Below are 20,459 nucleotides of genomic sequence, written 5' to 3'. Positions count from 1 at the left end.
GCGAGTCATGTGCACTACTTGAGACTTGCTATGACATTGTTAGTGGGTTAGAGGATAGGTTGGCGCAATAGAATATGATAGCACATAAACTATTTACTAGTCATGTCATTTGACACCCTAATGACTTTCTAACTTGGTTGGATTACAAGTTATGTCGGAATAGAGGATAGGTCGCTTCATACAAAACAAAGTAATCCAGAAAATGAATATTCGATCTCCGTCTCACTTGGTTGGATTACAAGTTATGTCTCACCTAATAGTTTGTGGTGTCACCTAAAAAGGTTATGGTCACCTAGACCTTCTGGTCTTACCTAAACTATGACAAACCTAATTACTTTTGATCTCACCTAAGCAACAATCGTTTCGGGGTTGTGGCTTTTGATCTCACTTGGTTCGGCTACGTTTTCATATCCCTTATGTGGCCTAGCTAAACTGTGTTAGTAAGGTACGTTAACGTCTTAAAGACAAGCATTTAGGGTATCCAACCAGCAGAGGAAGAGATCCCCTTGTTCACCTAACTAAGAGGAAGACTTGCAAGAAGTCCAACCATCTTCAAGCAATGCAACCAAAGAGACCCTCTTGTTCTTGATGTGTTAAGAAGTCACTGTTTCAATTAGCTGTAATCTCTCTGTCTCTATATATTTTACACAGCATTATTGGGTGATCTCCTGTGTGTGTGTCTGTGAGTTGGGGAATAAACAATCTCAATCAGGAAGACTTCAACGCAGGAAACGCGGATTTGATCTTTTCAATTTCTGATCAATGGAATGTACAAGACTTTCAACAATTCCTGTTTCCTTGTTTCTAACTTCTTGATTTGGTATTTTCTTTCTTTTATTTTTACTCCCTTTGGGAGATTATTGTAACGACCTAGGCCCACCGCTAGCAGATATTGTCCTCTTTGGACTTTCCCTTTCGGGCTTCCCCTCAAAGCTTTAAAACGCGTCTGCTAGGGGAAGGTTTCCATACCCCTAGGCCCACCGCTAGCAGATATTGTCCTCTTTGGGCTTTCCCTTCCAGGCTTCCCCTCACGCTAGCAGATATTGTCCTCTTTGGGCTTTCCCTTCCAGGCTTCCCCTCAAAGCTTTAAAACGCGTATGCTAGGGAAAGGTTTCCGCTTCCCCTCACGCTAGCAGATATTGTCCTCTTTGGGCTTTCCCTTCCAGGCTTCCCCTCAAAGCTTTAAAACGCGTTTGCTAGGGGAAGGTTTCCATACCCTTATAAATGGTATTTTGTTCTCCTCCCCAACTAATGTGGGACCGCCACCAAATCCACCCCCTTTAGGGCCCAGCGTCCTTACTGGCACACTGCCTCGTGTCTACCCCCCTTCGGGGAAGGGCAAGAAGGTTGGCACATCGTCCGGTGTTTAGCTCTGATACCATTTGTAACGACACAGGCCCACCGCTAGCAGATATTGTCCTCTTTGGACTTTCCTTTTCGGGCTTCCCCTCAAGGCTTTAAAACGCGTCTGCTAGGGGAAGGTTTCCACACCCTTATAAATGGTGTTTTGTTCTCCTCCCCAACCAATGGGGACATCACCATTACGATGAATAATTTGGAAAGAATTGAGTTCAAGATGGGCTCTTAAAACTAGTTGAAATAGTTCCAAAGAACCTTTGCAGACGTTAAATTCATATTCAACCACCTAAATTCTGCTACGCATGCTACCTCTATTACATGATTGCTAGGAGTTTTAGACAATTATCATGATAGACTTTTCTTATTCCAATTATCAAAGGTATAAATTTATTTATCTTTCAGTATAACTCTAAAAGAGAGGCATGGTTCCAAGATGTTCGGAAAGGAATCGTTACGAAAAATATTAACTTGCTTTACGAGAAAAGAATTGTTCTCCATAATATACAATATTGTCTTGTATAATTTCTATGTAAGAACATGCGTGGTAACTGGTATATTAAATTCTAACTACTATAGCTATAGAGAAAAGGCATTGGTTTAATACTCCAACCCAATTTTTCTTTTAATGCTACTCCTATTCAAAGGTTTTGGGAGAAACCTATGTTTGTGTTGACCACCACCTTCGGATCCTCATCATCCAACGAGATCTTACTCCAATCAGGCTTCCTCATCGAGAAAAACTTGGAGCGGTCGAACCCAGTTCCTCGAAAGCCGGTCATCCTTGATGACATCATAGGCATCACAAGTACTGCTGATGCACTGAGTGAATCTTCTCCAAAACCCAGAGAGAGTGCTAAAGCAGCCTGCAAAGAGAATAAGATGGCATATAGTTAAGCCATTACAAACATGTCGACCAAGTAAGCTTCTGAAATCACCAATGTTCGACTCCAATACCTTCGCCTTGGCTGCTACATCTGTAATCTTTAACAAGAATCCTTGTGAAAATGATCTTGCTTCCCTAGTCTCTAGTTCTTTGGATGACACAATTAGTCTGCAGATGGAAAAGATGCAACAGAATGGGTAAAGAGGGAGGTGCAGATCAAATGGCAGAAAGTCCCAGCACTTCATCTATAATAGATTTTTCATTGTACAATACTTTACGACATCCATAAAATAAACCGAAACAAGTATGCATTTTTAATAGCCCTGGCTTCTCACTGCTGAGAAATTCTAGTTTAGAACTAACATTGCCCCCACAAAGAAAAGGGTATAGTACCAGATATCTTCATTACAAACAGAAAGTGGTTTTGAACTCAGAATCAATGGAAAAAATAATGTCATATAAGCATGCAAAAAAATTGCTGTACCTCTCTTCTTCTGCTGAGAAGCTAGTGGACGTCCCAGATACCAAGGAATTATCTTTGAACTCACCGTCTGAAATTCATGTTCCAATCAATCTCTCACATTTGCCACGTAATCCAAAATTTAAATTCTAAATTAAAATACCTCTAGGCTCATCAGGAGCTAGCAAAGAAATGCCTATGAAAACCGACATCATTCCTAGTATGAACATCGTCGTTCTCAAAGCATCAAGCACCTGAATAGAAGAGATAATACAAAGGCAAGCTTATTACCTAAACTGAATTCATGCTTGAGGCATGGACAGAATTTAAGGGCAACAGGCAGAATGACATTGAAATCAAAGGTTAAACAAGCGCATGGTTAGACAATTATCACTTATTTACCGCTTAATACAAAGAGTGACATGAACGAGGACAAAAATAAAGATAACTGGGTTACTTGTTGACTCATACAAGAAATATGAATCTCATTCCTGAGAAGTTAAGAAGGTAATAACCAGAGAACTCATCTCAGCCCACAAAATGCTACAAACTTGTTTAAAAGATTGCTAGTCCCCAGGAAACCACTACAATTTATGATCTAAGCCGATTGACATAGCTTTGATCCAATGCTATACAAACCATTTTCCTAAGAACATGCATATGCTATTTAGTAGGTTCAGTATATCATAACCAGTGTCATTCAAGCACACGGTTCTTTTCATGTATTCCTCCCCCCCCCCCCCCCCCCCAAAAAAAAAAAAAGGCACTCACAACCACCCACACACAAGCAGAGAGAGAGGGAGAGAGAGAGAACCTGGAATTCTTTAAAGTATATAAAACCTGTACAAATGGAGAAGAAGGTCCAAGCTATCTGAAACATGGGAACAATAAGGATTGCATCAAACAGTGAAAGTCCTTCATTCAACCTGGCCATCTGTAGAAATAGATAAAAAAAAATCCAGAAATAAAAGTTAAACATATGATGTTCATTTACATTAGTAAAATAATATGAAAACATGGAAGAGGAAAAGCACAGTCCCATAATGACCTTACCCAAAATCCCGCAGTACTGAGAAACAAAAGCAGTAAGGAGTATGTAAACCAGCTATGCAGCTGATAATCACTAGACATGGCCAATCGGAGCAGTATTGAGCTAAAACAGATAACTCGACATCAGAAAGAGAAAGCTAAAAAGAAATATAAGTGGGTTCAGCACCTACAGGAAAAAGGGACAAAAAAGTCAGCGAACTTACAGAGATTTTGCAAACAAGACTGAGCAAGAGCCTATTGCACCTGAAACTATAGCATAGGAAAATGGTAGCAGCATATGCCAATATGGTCTGAGTTCTTGTCCAGAAACAGAAAGTAACTGTTCTCCCCTTCTGCACGTTTGTTCCATACGGGATATTATTATCAACTCGAAGCTTCATATAAAGTAAGAAAGAAAGAATCTATTTTAATTCTGACCTATAGATTGAGTGATGTATAACAACAACCAAGATCAAAATCACGCAGTATAGAAGGAAAGTAATATTTCCGTATTTTTCCACCAGCTGTTCTGAAGTGTACACTGAAAAGAGAAAACCAAATACGAAGATTCATTATTTACAAGCAGATTAGATCAAATAATCCATTGCATAAATTATTTTCTGCACTACCACCCTGCAAACCCTTTTTTACCTAATTTTTCTCATCGAAGTAGCAGTCAGAAAGAACGCCTATTTGGTTAGTAATCTACTATAAATTTGTTAACGATTGTAGGCTTCACAAGGTGAAATAAAATGTTATGGGCAACAACCCACAATTAAGCCACGGTTCAACAAAACTTCATGGCACTTGAATATCACCCCAAAGAATTAGTATTTAAACCGCACAGCATATTGACAGAGGAAATGCATCCAAAGACTAGTTAGTTAGAGAAATATGCATTCAAAAACCAAAGGCATTGTTGCTTAGAAATATGCAGCATGTACATCCAAAGAGTTGGTACATTTTGCCAAATTTAATGCATTGATAGCATTGAACAAAAGGCAATGTGGACATTCATCCACCAAAATCAACAAAAACAGTCAAAAAGATAAAAATACTTCACCATTTTATTCATAAAACTCGAAAGTAGAAGGCATCAACTATGGAAGAAATGGAAAGCAGAAACTGTAACCAACTTTAAACGTTAAAGCATTCTTAATTAATTTTTTCCCAGACAGGATAAGTGATCCTGAATGGTCAAAAGTGCCAAAAAAAAAATAAAGACCATCATAATGCAAGTTTCATGATATTGGGCAGCTGACTCCTAATTTTTTATATGGGGGGTTTGAATCATCATCTTTTAAGCATACTTGATGATATAAGGCAAGTTTCAACGATGGCCTATCAGTAAAAAATTTAATAGATGGCGCTCTGAGATAATTATTAAATGATAATTTCCTCCATATCATAGAAGCTTCATGGAAAACTCAAAATAGACATTCTTGACATTTCGTATTAGAAGGAAAAGACAATAGAACTTGAAAGATATATAAATCAAAAGTAAAACATACCAGGAGACTGATGGTTGCCAAAAGCAACTAGAAAAACATTTCCAAGAACAATAAAAGCAGTGGCAACCATTACCCTGCAAAAGAAGCAATGCAATCATTGACCATTAAATTAGAAATAAAGATGATGAAAACCCGTTATCTCAGCCTTCATGGTTTCAAAGACATGTATGACTAAAGGTGTCAACATACTTAACAGTAACCATCTTGTGGAGTACGAAGTATGCAAAAGCAATATTGGACACAAACTGAACAGATCCAAGTGCTGCAAGAAGAGACTGCAGGGCAGGGCAGGGGGGAGAAGGGGGAAGAAAATAAAATTAGAAAAAAGTGGAACAGGAAATACACGACCAGTAGAGAAGTAAAACATCTAATAAACATTGCAAAGAACGAAAATTCACATATATATCCCTACAATACCAATATATTCACGTTGTGAAATGGGATAAAGTAATTTCTACTAACCTGGGCAGCATATCCGAAGGAAATAAAATTAAGGCAATTTCCAAGAATGAAAAATGTAATACCTGTACAGCAAAGCTTTCAAGTTATAAATAAGGAATTAGGTTTCAAATGTACTCTTCTTCCAAAAAAGTTTAACATTTAAATGCCTATAATGAATTGAACACCAGAAAATGACTTACCAACTCTCCAAGCCTGAAAGTATATTATGGGCTTCATTGGAGCCTTTCCATTAGAACCATTGTTTTCAAGTATAGAATGCTTCTCTCTCTGCAAGGGTATTTTTAAAACCAGGGGACATGTAACATGTAACAAATAACAACACTGTAGCATGAAACAATGAATGACAAAAAAGGGTGATCGAGTGGAGTATAATTGAGCTCAACTAGCTATGCAACTTAAAAGTTTGGCGGGCTATCACTTACCAAGCCAAAAAGGGCAACGGATTTACCACTTTGAAGTAAAACATTTTTTTTTTCTTTTATTCGGAAGAATATATGACATTTATGTTTTATGATGCACGACACACTAAAACCTGCCGCTAAAGCTCTTAGAGCATGCCTGTATTGCATCCTCAAGAAAAATGTGTAAACGAAATGCTGTCTACAAAGAACAACGGCAACAACAAGTAGTTGCAGAGAACTTAGCTAGACAGTGTAGACCAAGAGCAAATCATAGAGAAACCAAACAAAAAAAAAAAAAAAGGAAAAGGGATCTCTCCAAACCTCGTTATGGCCTAATTTAAGAAGGTTCGTCCCAAAGTTGATGGCAAGGCTGCCAAAGAGGTTGATGAAAGCTCCAATAACCCACTCCCCCATAAATTAGAGCGGGGTAAGTGAATTTGCATACAGCTTAATATCCCAGCCTGTGGTTGAAAAGCAGCAAAGGAGTAAATGCCAAAAGGTAAGACAGTGTCAATTGCCCATGAGGATAAGCACGAGAAGTTTTAAATTCCAAAGCAATAAAAAACGAGCTCAAAAGGTGAATCTCGAGTAAGTGTCGACGGCTGGAAGATCCTAAAATTTTGAGCATTATCTGAATTTTGAGCCAAGCTCGAAAGAAAACATCAGCTCGTAATCGTTACAACAAAAAGCAGAACATCGATTCCGAAATGGAACGGAACATAGATTCGGAACATAACACTCCCTGCAACCCGGGTAGAAGGTGCTTTAATATGAACGCATAGGGCAAACAACTGTTACAGCTTACAGTCGTAACAAATTCAGAAACAAAAAAACGGACCCAGAGAGAGAAATTCAAGAACATATAGAGAAATTGAAGAGAAAAGAAACAGGCAACACAGAAGTAAAGATGACAGAGACATGGTAACGAGGGATGAACAGGGTAATTCCTGATCAAGATCTGAAGGCGAAACCATGGATCTAAATGTAAAGAGTAAAATAGACGGAAAACAAATTGGAAAGGTAGAAGAAAAAGTAAGTAAAGTCGATTGAAGCAAGAATGAAGAGATGGGGATGAAGGGATTACCTGTGGGAAGATCCGTCAGTAGAGATGGAGCGCAGAAGAGAGGAAGTCCGGCATTGAGAAGGAGGGAGGAATTGGGGTTGAGCGGAGCTGCTTCCCACCGAAGGCAAAGGGAAATTCGGAAACCGCCGGAGTCCGTCGTGGGCGGCGAGAGGAAGAAGGCTTCGATGAAGAAAATGAAAAAGGAACGCTTGAAAAGAAAGGCACGGCCGGCGTCGTTTACTTAACTGTCGCCTGACCATCGGCTAAGCTCCGGACTACACTAATAACGATACACGTGTCACTTGGGACCCACTTTCGTATTTTGCTTAATCATCTAATCTTCTTTCAAATACTTTATTCTTACAACGTTAAGAGCACAAACTTAGATGCTCAACTTATAAGTTAAGTCCGCTCTCTCGGTTCGACTCGATAAATGTGATTGAATTGGTCATAATACACGAGTTTACACGAGTTAGGTTTGAAGAAATTTTATGACTGATCCAAAATTTTGGATTCATCAGGCTCGTTACCAAAATGAATAGAATATAGTAGAGAATCCAACTCAACCATCTCGTGTTGTATTAATAACTAGAATCTCGTGAAACTTAAATATCGAACATTTACCAGTCACATAACTTAAAAGCGTCAAATGATCTTAGTGTTCGTAGCAATCTAAGAAGTAGGGTAGGGTTAGAATAAATTTTTGGACTAATGCAAAATTTAGGTTGATCGGATCGACCCGACCAAGAAATCTCAACTTGTTAATCGAATTGAGCTTTCAAAACTGATAAAAATAATCCTAACCCAACTCTTGCATTTGGGTTGAATCGTTTTGAGTATTCATGTTAGTATCGGGTTTTGAACACCTTTTTAAACTAAATTCTCAAACGCATTAAATGATCCAACCGAAAAAATAAGAGAATTGTGTGAGTTTGGAAAATCTATTGTTTCGTTTCATTCTCTTTGTTCAAAGTAATCCCAACACAAACACAAACACAAACCAATACCAACACCAACACCAACACAGGGGACGCTTGCGGGACGATAGGTCGATGGAGGAAACCTGTAGGAAGGGCGGGACAACCAAGGAGATGGCATGTAAATAAAGAACAAAATGTTGCTTCAACAAGAACAACCCAGGTTTTACCGCCGGTCGAAATTCAACAATTGATTCTTGAATTTTGAAGGTAAAGTGCCGGACCGTCCTATCGAAGAAAGAGATCATTAAACCAATTCAGCCAAGCTAAGGCATGGCACCCTTGTTTTTTAGTAATAAGCTGAAGGGGCTGGGGGAATCGAGATGAGAATCAAGCCCCTAGGAGGAACGTGAACATCTACATCGACCTCAGCTCATTTCATCTCATACTTCAGAATTTCATAAACCAACTCATCAAAGAAGTTCAAGTAGTGGAAGTTCTTCAACTAAAGACTAACTTGAAACGTTCCTCTTTCAACTTCAATTCAAGTTAAGGCCAGGGTACCCCAAAAGCATAAGCATCAGAACTAAACAATGATATAACCAGCAAGAATCCAGTTCAAACAGCCATAAAGTAGGAAAGAACTATAGCACTTTGTGTTCCTCTTTCACATTCAATTCAAGTTAAGGCCAAGGTACCCAAAAAGCATATCATCAAAACTAAACCGTAACCGCTCAAGCTCATTTCTAGCAAATATTGTCCTATTTGGACTGTGTCTCAAAGGTTCTTGAAACGAGTTTACTAGAGAGAGGTTTCCACATCCCTATTAAAAAAAATGCTTAGTTCTCCTCCCCAACCGATGAACTTGAGATCTCACAAAAGAATGATAACCCAAGGAGGAGAGGGCAACAAGAATCCAGTTTCAAACAGCAATAAAGTAGGAAAGAACTATAGCATTTTGTTCCTCTTTCACATTCATTCAATTCAAGTTAAGGCCAAGGTACCCAAAAAGCATAAGCATCATCGGAACTAAACCGTAACTAAACCGTAACCGCTCAAGCCCACTACTACCTAATATCGTCCTATGTAGACTTTCTCTCAAGGTTTTTAAAAAGCATTTACTAAGGAAGTAAAAAAATGCTTAGTTCTCCTCCCAAACGGATGAACGAGAGATCTCACAAAAGAATGATAACTGAAGAAGCAGAGAGGCAGCAAGAATCCAGTTCAAACAGTAGGAAAGAACTATAGCATTATGATTCTTAATCAAATAAGAAGGCCCACAGCACGTTAGGGACATTAATTGAAGAAGGAATTGATCGCTGTAAACCCTCAAATCTAGCTACTGAATAATCATTTGCAAAAAAGGTTCAGTAGGGAAGGGGGGTCAGGATCAGATTATACAGAGAACATTCCATTGATACCAAACCGAGAGGCACATAACAAAAAGAACGCACAAAATCTTTGATTGCAATAACCAGCAGTGCACAGCTAGAACAAGAACAAGAACAAGAGTTGAAGAACAAAGATAAAGGAATAAGCCAACCAAATAAAGAGGATTAAGCCTGGGTGCCCGTCAATTCTTTCATCTGTATATGATTGTTTTCCCCCATGGCAGTAGCTGGTAAAGCTTCGTAAGACCCAACTCTCCTAACGCCAACAATCTTGGCAATGACAGCATAAATGAGTATCACAATCAGCAGAACAAACATAACGTGGATCAGCAAAGCCAGATCCAAAATGGCAACAGCCCTGAGCCGGGATTCCTCCAAATCACACTTGGTGGATCCCTCCACGCCGTTCACCACGTCAAGCAACCTGTGACACCCTTCAGGAATGAAGGCCTCAACATAGAGCGAAAGCCCCGTTTGAAGCATCCAAAGACCCTGGAGGAAGAAAGTCGCCCCCAAACCCATATCGGCCACGAAGAGCCTCGGCAAGCAAGCAAGGACCAGGCAGAGGAAGGACGCCAGAGCAGAGATTTTACCGGAGACGGAATCGCATTTCGCTTGAAGATCGGAGGTCTGGACAGAGGCAGCCGATGAAGAAACGGAAAATTGCAAGAAGAATAAGGCGGAAGCTAGGGCAAAAAAGAGATCGGAAGGGAGAGGGAGAAGAGAGGTGGAATCGGAGAGGAGAAGAGCGAGAGTAAAGATGAGGAACAGGAAAATAACAGCGGCGGATTGGAGAGAGATGAAGTAGTGGACGGGGGTGCTGCCTTTGAGGAGAGGGTCAGGGTCAGCGGCGACAATGGCCTGATGAGCAAAGGCGATAATGAGGCAAGGGATTGCGAGGTAGAGTTGCAGGTACCGGAGGCCGTAGTGATGGGGAAGATGAAGCTGAAGCGGACGTGAAGAGGAAGGCGGGAAGGGATGGTAGGGCCTGGCGGAGTAGGTCTGAGGGAACTTAAGGTAATTGAGCGTAACGGAGACGATGTGGTAGAGCCCGAGCGACAGCAGCGCCGCCGATGAGAAGACATGGAATATCATAGCAGCCATTGTTCTCTCACTCGCTCAGAACACAGATTTAGAATCTGATTCAGATCCGAAAGCTTACAGACATGGTTGGATTTGAACAGTGCGTAACGGGTAGAGAGATGATCCGCAGCGATTTGTGTCGAGCGTCGCCGGAGCCGGAGAAATCCGCCGGAGAAGGATAAAGAAGAAGAAGAAGAAGAGGCGGATTATGCAGAAGACGGAGAAATGGTCTAAGGGAAACGGCGAGAAACGAGAGAGAAAGAGAGTTTTTTCTGCTAAAAAAATAAAAATTAGTTTTCCATTTTGATTAATTCCAACGGCGTAATTAAACTGTCATGAAATCTCATCCAAAAATTAAAATAAAAAATTATAATAATGAGAAATATTAATAATATTGCATATTTTAATAATATTTTTTTAGACTAATATTTTATACAAATATTTTTAACTAAAAAAATTATTTTACTTGAAAATTTTCAACAATATTCTTCAACCTTAAAAAAATAATAATTTAAAAATAATTAAATTTTAAAAATGTCTTTCAACTTATAAATTTTTTTATTAATATGGAAAATTAATTTAAATATTATTAATTTTTATTAAATGTTTTTAAAATATCTTTCAAATTTTAATTTTTTTTATTAATATCCTTAAACTTATCTTAAAAAAATTAAAAATACTTTTAAATTTTAAAAGTTTTACTGTTAATATATATATATATATATATATATATATATATATATAAATAGATGCTTTAATAATTAAGAAGTTGATTATTCACCAACATTAATAAAAAAAAATTAAAACATTAATAAAAATTTAATTAAAAATGTTAAAATTTGAAAAAAAAAAGTTTTAAAAAATGAAACTTATATTAAAATAAAAACATCTACAATTTCAAATAAAATTCAATAAATTTTAAGAACTCTCATCAATAAAATTGGAATATATATATATATTAGAAAATTATTAAATAATTCGTATTTAACGAGTTAATATAATGGGTCAACCTAAGTTCAAACTATTGAACGTTGGATTAACCCCGACCCATGCTCAAATAGTGCTTTAAGCCCGATGAACTTCAATACACTTTTTAAGATCTACATGCCCCAACAACAACATGTTAGGAATCACGACTCTCCACAATGGTATGATATTGTCCCCTTTAAGCATCAGCTCTCGTGGGTTTGCTTTAGGCTTCCCCAAAATGCCTCATACTAATGGAGATAGTATTCATCGCTTATAAACTCATGATCATTCCCTAAATTAGCCAACGGGACCCACTCTCAATAATCCACTCCCAATAGACCGCATCGTGACGATAATTAAGCTTGTTTTTGTTATGGAAACTATTTGGGTAAGAAGTTATTAAGAAATACAAGAAAACAGTTTCTTAAGTATTAATAATATGGGCAATGCTCAAAAGCTTCTTCAACTATGAATGGTTTGGTTGATCCTATAAGACATTACAGAAGAAGATATGAAAAGGGAGTCCAAGCCCTTCCTCTTGTTTGCAAGTGAGCGAGCCACTCACCCACATGTTGAGTTTTACCCTTTCCCTCTTCAGTAGGATAAGGCATTTGGAAAGGTAATATTGAGTCCTTCAATCTATCTACATATCTGAATCATGTTGTTCGACTGCTGCAAAGACGTTGCAGATGTCGTCGTCGGGGATGGGGATCAAACCGACGACATCTATTTGGAACAATCAGAATATATGGTGTTCTTCACAGTACTAGACATAATAGATCATCCCCACTTCAATTAGACTGATGTGAGGGATGTTGAGCGCCACAGACGGGCCTCGACAGTTCTTTCGGAGGAATGAGTAACCGATATCTATTACGAGCTTTTTCAAGTATGATGACGATCTTCTAGCCTTGACGTATGAGTGTCCCATTATATATGCTACACCGGCCTCCTTGGCTTGGATCAAGTCCATCAACTCTTCCCTAACTCTAGGGTCTATTGAAGGGCTGGGAGATAACTGAAACTGTACCTGGCGTCTTCTTAGTTGTGGGTTCTCGTCCTCGTAGGCGGATCGTAAACTATGGAGTGTGGCAGATTTGCTGCTGTGGATGGAGTTGCTGGTACCAACTTCTTCGTGCCCCGATACTATGAAGCTCAAGTTCGATTGTATGCTTCGTGTGCTTATCACGGCCATCCTCCCATCGATTGAAGAGTTTTCGGAGCTTGAGAATTGTGGTTCCTCTGCCTCCATTTGTATGAATTCTGCAATGTTTAGTATCAACTGGTTCTCAAAGTCTCCATCATCCTTCTGAATATCCTTGTAGCCATACCTCACTATGCACCGATACATGCGATACGGCCTAGGACAGACCCTCCCAATGAGAAAACGTTCTTCGGGCGAGACATACGGAACAGGAACAGACTTTACGCACACGAAGACTAAAACTTTGTGAAACGCAGGGAGATTCGTCACAAAGTGGGAAAATATTGCAGGAACTCCTGTTGCCAATTCCGAGTATATGAGACCAATTCCCGGGACGCGAACTATACCAAGACTCGGGCCTAGTCCAAGCAACCACTTCAGTGAGACTTTATTGTGTAGATCAAAGTTGTACTTCTTGCGAGTGCCATAATGCCAGACGAACATAACAATCATAAAAAACGCTGACAGCACAAGCGGAACCCACCCTCCTTGAGGCACTTTTATGATTGCTGCTGATAAGTAGGCACCCTCGACAGACCAGAAGAAGATGATGAAAGGTGCAGCCAGCAGGATACTTTTTTGCCAAACAAATACAATGACGAGTGCCATAAGAAATGTCGTCGTGAACATAACTGTCATGCAAGCGAGTCCTGGACCATGAACAAAAAACACAATCATGTAGAGGAAAGGCGCAGTAGTTGCAAGCAGGAAGAAAAAAAAGGTATGTTTTCAGAGACATCAATTATGAGCACACTTGCAGATGCAGGTGTGAACGAGAGAGTCTAAAGCACTTACCGTAAGCATTTCCAATCATTGTCGTATCTTGAAACCCGATCGTAATGGAAAGAGTAAGGATCATTAATATCCAGTTTATTTCTGGGATGTAGATCTGCCCATATATGTGTTTAGAGGTGTGGACAACTTTCACTCTTGGAAAGCAACCAAGGGCATGGCATTGTTTGACAATAGAGAACGTAGCAGTAATCACAGCTTGGCTCCCCACAATAGCCGCCAGGGTAGCAATGATAAAAACAGGCCAAAATACAGGTTCTGCAAGAGGAAATAACGGCATTGACAGTGTTAAGATCAGAATACTTGAGATCCAAACCACTGTTGAGTAAACAAGACTGGTTAACTAACCAGGTATCGAGTCATAAAAACTGTTTGGAAACAAATGAAGGTTCTTAGACAGAAAGGCAGCTTGACCCATGTATTGTACTACCAAACAAGGGTAGATAATGAATACAAAAGCAAGCTGCAAAAGCAAAGAATCCGAATTAGTTGCTTAACAACTTGCTAGTCGTTGCTAAATGAGACGAGTAGTCAATGGCTCAAGGCACAGAGCCAAAATCAAGTCATCGTCACTATTGTATTCCAAATATCCTTTTTTATTCAATGATACAATCAAACTTGAGCTTCATAGTATCAGGGCATGAAGAAGTTGGAACCAGCAATTATCTCTACCATATTTTTTATTCAATGAGTGGAAAAAAATGGTGAATAATAGAATATATAAGCTCCTATCCGCTACATAATGGAATTTGATTGCCTTTAAACACATATGGTCACACAAGCTCACCCTTATAGACAAAGCAGTGAAATGACCAAGATCTGCAAACATAGCTTCAGTACCTGAGGAAACCACATAAATTCCCATTAATCAGCTTGAAAACAAACACCAAACTCAACTAATTGACGAGGACATGGCCCGTAATCCTAAGAAAAACGGAACTAAATACATATAGCAATTCCAGATTCCACATACCAGTTATGGCCAGAAGAACCCCTCCAAGAGAAAGCCAACCGTCTTTACCGGTGACTCTTAAGAACTTGATAACATAATGAGGGGAAATTGCGCGTACAATACTTGGGTTCCAACGTATTATGTTGTACAAACCAATGGAGAAAATTGACAACAACCAGATGATAACTATTGGAGCAAACATAAACGCAACCTTATGGGTGCCACAATGCTGCAGAGCAAACAGACCAACCAATATGACACAGGCAATCAAAAGGAGTGTCCCTACAGTACAGATCATCTTAAATGAGAATCAGAATATTATGATAAAAGACTTACTTAAGCATCACAGTTAGTCATAATCTATGTAAGGATAATAAATTACCATTGGACAATTTTGCTTCAGTAACTTTTAAACCTGAAACTGAGGATAGAACTGCAAGGCAAAGGACATAATATACATGAGACAAAAAAGTCCTAAAACAATGAAGACCAAAATCGTAAGCATTCCAGTATTCGTAATTTTAGAGAACACGTACGATGGATTCTACTGAAATCAGTAAACTGCCAGGAAACATGAAGATCTTTATACGTATTCACTACTCAGGATTCTAAAATATAATGGAAAGAAGATCAAACACCTATAGAGTCCTTGTGAATCTTACGTTTATGAAAATTAGTAAATACCTAACCTGAAATTGCAGGAGTCAGCACACCATCACCAATGACCATGCAAGCACCAAATAATACGACAAGAAGTAAGACCGTCCTAAGTGTTTTATGCCTTTCCAAAAACCTTTTTAGTGGAGAAGGGGCTACTACGTGAGAAGATGGTCCATATTTGTAAGCTGAGAGCTCCTCATCAGCTGCTTGTTGGTTAGGAAGTAAACTCAACTTAGCATGTCGACAGAGAAGGGAGTAAAGAGCAAAGGTTCCTCCTGAAACCAGAGAACAAATGGTAAACAAAAGAACCTTAAATGCTTAATTAAATTTCACATAAATGAACAAGTTCTGCAATCCAACTTATACCTTCACCATTGTCATCTGCGCTCAATACAATGAAGACATACTTCAACAATGGTATCAGTGTAAGAGTCCAGAAGATCAAGGAAAATGCACCAAATACTACTTCCTCAGTTCGATGTGTCAGTAACTTCCCTGCAAATGTACTCGAGTAAACATAGAGGGGCGAAGTACTCAAATCTCCATACACTACTCCAAAACTTTGGTATGCAAGTAGTAAATTCCTTGTGAGGTACGCTCCCGAAAGCTGCAAAAAACAAGCATAAGATTCAGTTAAAACTGGAAATTTGATCACCATTAAGGAAAATCCGAAGGTCCAAAAGAGTTCCCGTGTACTACTGCAAGAAAAAAGATTGATATGCAGGGAAAGAACAACAAAGATGTGCAGGTGAAAACACCATCAGGTTCGGCCTTTCACAGAATCAAATTGACTTTATGATATATAGGCATGCTCCTCAATGGTTTGGGAGTAAAAACAGTTCATATAACAGATTTTCTGCTTCGATGAGCTAGTTCCACCACAACATGCCACTGTTAGCAATGAGGAGGAAACATGCCTTGTGATCGGACAAGTCAAAAACAAAAGAGTGCACAATTAGGATGGTAAAATATTTCGCTATGTTTCATGAAATTGCAAGTTCAATCATCATTATCCAATAATGAAAATGTGAGATCCCACGTCGGTTGGAGAGGAGAACGAAGAATTCCTTATAAAGGTATGGAAACCTCTCCCTACCAAACGCGTTTTAAAACCGTGAGACTGACGGCGATTCGTAATGGCCAAAGCGGACAATATTTACTAGCGGTGGGCTTGAGTTGTTATAGAAAACTATACAGTTGAGTACACAAGATTATATTGGTGGGTCACAAAATTGGAAGAAGCCAAGAGAAATTGTACACTTCAACCTGCAACCTATGGTGACTACCTAAGTTAAGGAAGCTAGATTTCTTACACCACGACAAGGAAGCCACTAACCTATCAATTGTGAGCTTACAAGTATAATCAACGGCTAAAGTATGCTTAGACTCCCAAATAAGATTAAACAAAAGGAATATTATATTAGAAAGAAAACATCATCAAGAGAAAACTAAACAAAAGGAAGACCTAAGCTAATCGTTATCAAAAAGAAATTTAAAAACCAATACATAAGATGATGACGACAACGATGGTTGTGATAAAAATCAGTAAAATAATCGAAATAATTGTAATGAACAAACAAATGCTGATGAAAGGAAGGAGCCAAGAAAAACCACCACAATAATCAAGAGTCTGAGAAGAGAAAGAAAAGCTGTAGAAAAAGTTGACCACATAGACGGAAAACGATTAAGACGAAGCCGTAAATCCAATATCCAATACCAAGAGAATGGTAGCAAAATCTATAATCAAATCGGCAAAAGACAGGGTTCCGATTCAAAATAGAGACTCAGCAGGCAAAAACCGAAATCAGGAGCTTAAACAACGTCCATTTACGACATAATTAAAGGAAATCTTAGAACAGACGAAGAATTTAGGAGGGTAATGGCAAATTGAAGATGAGAAACAGTGAAGCAAAAGAAGAACATGAAATTGAAGCAGAATCACGTTAGAAAATCAAAAGAAACGAAGCAGAGGCATCGAGGAGAAGAAGAAAACCTGAGAAGCGGGGGAGGAAGTGGCAAACCCAGAACCTTGCTCCATTGGAGAGCGAAACCCAGCTGGGTGTGAGAAATGGAGAGAGTCGGGGATGGCGCAGAGAAGAAACCAAAAACAAATGAAAGTTGTCTGCTTATGGTGGCGTTAATTAAATTATATTAATAATGGCAATAATCGAATAATAAAATAATAAAATAATAGTAATAATGGTTGTCAATGTTTGCCTATAAATATATAAAGTCATCAGTGAGTATTTATTGGTTTGGTTGGATTAGAAATCTATTAGAATATTTAATAAAAAAAATAAATGCAACGAATATAATTTTAATAATAATTTTGAAATATTCATAAAAAGTCACGAGTAATACTGTAATTTTTTTAAAAATAAAGGTATTTTTTTTAAATAAATGATAAAGTTTGAGGATATTAGAATAATTTAATTTAATTTTTTAATATTCTACTTGTCGAGGTTTTGATTACTTAACCCGTTGAGGTTTTGATTTTCAAGTCACTTAGTTTTAAAACGTTTATGAAACGTTAAGGGTAGTATTGTAATTTTTTTTAAAATAGAGGTATTTTTTAAACAAATGACAAAGTTCAAGGGTATTTTCGTAATTTAATTTAAATTTTTAATATTTAAATTTTGATTTATTAACCAAATCTAAATTTTTATTTTAATATTTTAAGAGTAGTTTTGGAACGATTATGAAAAGTTAAGGGTAGTATTGTAATTTTTTTAAAAAAATAGAGGTATTTATTAAACAAATGACGGTTTGAGGGTCGTTTTCATATATTTTTTTTTTTTTAATATTCGAATGGTCGAGGTTTTGATTTCCAAGTCACTAAGTGGTTGGTTTTTTTTGTTAAATTATTCTAATGATAGTTTGAAAACGTTTATAATAAGTCAAGGGTAATATTGTAATTTTAAAATAGAGGTATTTGTTAAACAAATGAAAAGGTTTCAGAGTCATTTTCATAATTTAATCTAATTTTTTAATATTCTACTGGTCGAAGTTTTGATTACTTAACCAGTTGAGCTCTGTTCGAGTTAAAAGGGATCATTTTGATATCTATAATTCATCTTAACTAATATTCATTTGTTGGAAACAAATTAACGTAAACGGACTAAAACTATTGGTTTGTTAAGGTTCGATGTAACAACTCAGGCCCATTACTAGCCGATATTGTCCGTTTTAAAACACGTAAACTAGAGAGAGATTTTCACACATTTATCAGAAATATTTTGTTCCCATATCCAACCGATGTGGGATCTCATAATCCACCTTCCTTAGGGGCTAGCGTTCTCGTCGGCACACTCCCCAATAACGAGCTCTGATACCATTTGTAACAGTCCAAGTCCACCATTAATAGATATTGTCCGCGTTAGCCCGTAACGCATTATCGTCAGCCTCACAGTTTTAAAACACATATACCAGGGAGACGTTTCCACACCCTTAAAAGAAATGTTTTGTTCCCCTGTCTAACCGATGTGAGATCTTATAATCCACCTCCCTTAGGGGTCAGTGTCCTCGTTGGCGCACTACCCGGTGACTGACTCTAATACCATTTGTAACAGTCCAAGACCACCGTTAACAAATATTGTCTGTTTTGACCCGTAACGTGTTGTTGTTAACCTCACGATTTTAAAACGCGTCTATTAGGGAGAGATTTCCACACCCTTATAAGAAATGTTTTCTTCCCGTATCCAACCGATATGAGATCTTATAATCCACTTCCCTTAGGGGTCAGCATCCTCGCTGGCACACTGCCCAGTGACCGGCTCTAATACTATTTTTAACCGTCCAAGTCCACCATTAACATATATTATCCACTTTGACCCGTAACGTATTATCGTCGGCCTCACGATTTTAAAACGCGTCTATAAGGGAAAAAGTTTCTACACCCTTATAAAAATATTTTGTTTTCCTCTACAATCGAGATAAGATCTCACACTATATCCCGTGATTATTAAAAAAAAATTCAAACAAATGTTAGTGGATGGCATAATTAGGTGAAAAAAAATAATAATAAAATAATTTTTTTTGGCTGAGTCAGCAAATTGTTATGCAATATATAATGGAATTAATGGGGAGTGATAGGCCATATTCCATGGTCTCTCATTTCAAACCCATCAACATAACATGACATGTGGCATAGAGCCCTAATCCAATGAATTCCTTCCTTATTGATTACGTGTCATATCAAATTTCAAATCCCCAATGCCCAATACTTTCATCCACTCTCGTTCCTATCTCGTTCCAATCTCTCCATTTTCGTCGTACCTTTCATACGTTAATTTTATATTTGAACTTCGATTCAGTTTTGTGTGTAAATATGATACCCGAGTAAAAGAGAAATACATGAATGAACTGAGATAACACTCAAATGAGAGCGATCCTATAGATCCAACAGTGCTAAAAATACTTAAAAGAATTGAAAGTTACTACTTATACCAAAGAAACGTGAAAGTAAAATGTGTTTTGTTTAGCGCATTTCTATGTTATGTGACTTCTCGGGAATTTTTCTAAGAACCATATGAGTGAGAACAAAGCGTGAAAAGACATATGTTGGTGGGATAGTATTTACTCTAAGAAGCGGGAGAATGTAGATATAAAAGAATGTCAGTGCTATCTGGTGCTGAATCCAGATTCCGAATCTTGTGCATGGGTCATAACAATAAATTTACAAAACTCACATCTTCGATCATTGAGATTTAGGGTTTTATTTCCAGTATTTATTCTTAAAAGCGAGAAATAGGTAGTTACAGAGGAATGTCAAGGCTATCAAGTGTCGAATCCAGATTTTGAATTGTGATGTCCCACATTGATTGGGGAGGAGAACAAACCACCATTTATAAGGGTGTGGAAACCTTCCCCTAGCAGACGTGTTTTAAAACCTTGAGGGGAAGCCCGAAAGGGAAAGCCCAAAAAGGACAATATCTGCTAGCGGTGGATCTGGGTCATTACAAATGGTATCAGAGCCAGACACTGGACGATGTGTCAGCCTTCTCGCTATTTCCCGAAGGGGGTAGACACGAGGCGGTGTGCCAGTAAGGATGCTGGGCCCCAAAGGAGGGTGGATTTGGGGTGGTCCCACATCGATTGGAGAAAGAAAAGAGTGTCAGCGAGGACGTTGGGCTCCAAAGGGAGTGGATTGTGATGTCCCACATTGGTTGGGAAGGAAAAGAAAAGAGTGTCAGCGAGGACGTTGGGCTCCAAAGGGAGTGGATTGTGATGTCCCACATTGGTTGGGAAGGAAAAGAAAAGAGTGTCAGCGAGGACCTTGGGCTCCAAAGGGAGTGGATTGTGATGTCCCACATTGGTTGGGAAG

The 20,459-nt window shown here is 38.3% G+C and overlaps 3 protein-coding genes across 5 annotated transcripts; all 3 read right to left on the bottom strand.

The window, feature by feature from the left end:
* Positions 1–1,810: 1,810 nt before the first annotated feature.
* LOC111793782 (putative magnesium transporter NIPA8) lies at positions 1,811–7,409 on the bottom strand. Of its 3 annotated transcripts, XM_023675820.2 has the most exons (14): positions 7,190–7,408; positions 6,427–6,566; positions 5,884–5,971; positions 5,705–5,766; positions 5,432–5,517; positions 5,243–5,316; positions 4,170–4,272; positions 3,956–4,084; positions 3,756–3,855; positions 3,517–3,636; positions 2,866–2,956; positions 2,727–2,793; positions 2,314–2,410; positions 1,811–2,222 (listed from the first exon to the last, which is right to left on the bottom strand). In XM_023675820.2, the coding sequence occupies exons 2-14, from the start codon at positions 6,517–6,519 to the stop codon at positions 1,998–2,000; spliced, it is 1,335 nt and encodes a 444-aa protein (XP_023531588.1). In that variant the 5' UTR covers positions 6,520–6,566; positions 7,190–7,408; the 3' UTR covers positions 1,811–1,997. The 3 variants fall into 3 exon arrangements, with proteins under 3 accessions (XP_023531588.1, XP_023531589.1, XP_023531590.1); XM_023675821.2 differs by lacking the exon at positions 6,427–6,566 and having other exon boundaries at positions 7,190–7,409; XM_023675822.2 differs by lacking the exons at positions 6,427–6,566; positions 7,190–7,408 and having other exon boundaries at positions 5,437–5,517; positions 5,884–5,970.
* A 2,113-nt stretch (positions 7,410–9,522) lies between these two features.
* Positions 9,523–10,866, bottom strand: LOC111793490 (uncharacterized). Its single transcript, XM_023675396.2, has one exon. It carries the CDS (start codon positions 10,578–10,580, stop codon positions 9,642–9,644), a length of 939 nt encoding a protein of 312 aa, XP_023531164.2. The 5' UTR covers positions 10,581–10,866; the 3' UTR covers positions 9,523–9,641.
* Positions 10,867–11,935: 1,069 nt separating this feature from the next.
* Positions 11,936–17,287, bottom strand: LOC111793491 (potassium transporter 4). The gene is made up of 9 exons (XM_023675397.2): positions 17,130–17,287; positions 15,503–15,743; positions 15,166–15,411; positions 14,859–14,909; positions 14,498–14,758; positions 14,312–14,364; positions 13,873–13,987; positions 13,528–13,782; positions 11,936–13,382 (listed from the first exon to the last, which is right to left on the bottom strand). The coding sequence occupies exons 1-9, from the start codon at positions 17,172–17,174 to the stop codon at positions 12,295–12,297; spliced, it is 2,355 nt and encodes a 784-aa protein (XP_023531165.2). The 5' UTR covers positions 17,175–17,287; the 3' UTR covers positions 11,936–12,294.
* Positions 17,288–20,459: the final 3,172 nt, after the last annotated feature.

Source organism: Cucurbita pepo, chromosome 4 (genome assembly GCF_057944985.1).
Source record: "Cucurbita pepo subsp. pepo isolate OVF chromosome 4, ASM5794498v1, whole genome shotgun sequence".
Taxonomy (NCBI): domain Eukaryota; kingdom Viridiplantae; phylum Streptophyta; class Magnoliopsida; order Cucurbitales; family Cucurbitaceae; genus Cucurbita; species Cucurbita pepo.
The sequence above is the reverse complement of the archived record's forward strand: the minus strand, read 5'-3'. Positions and strand labels throughout refer to the sequence as shown.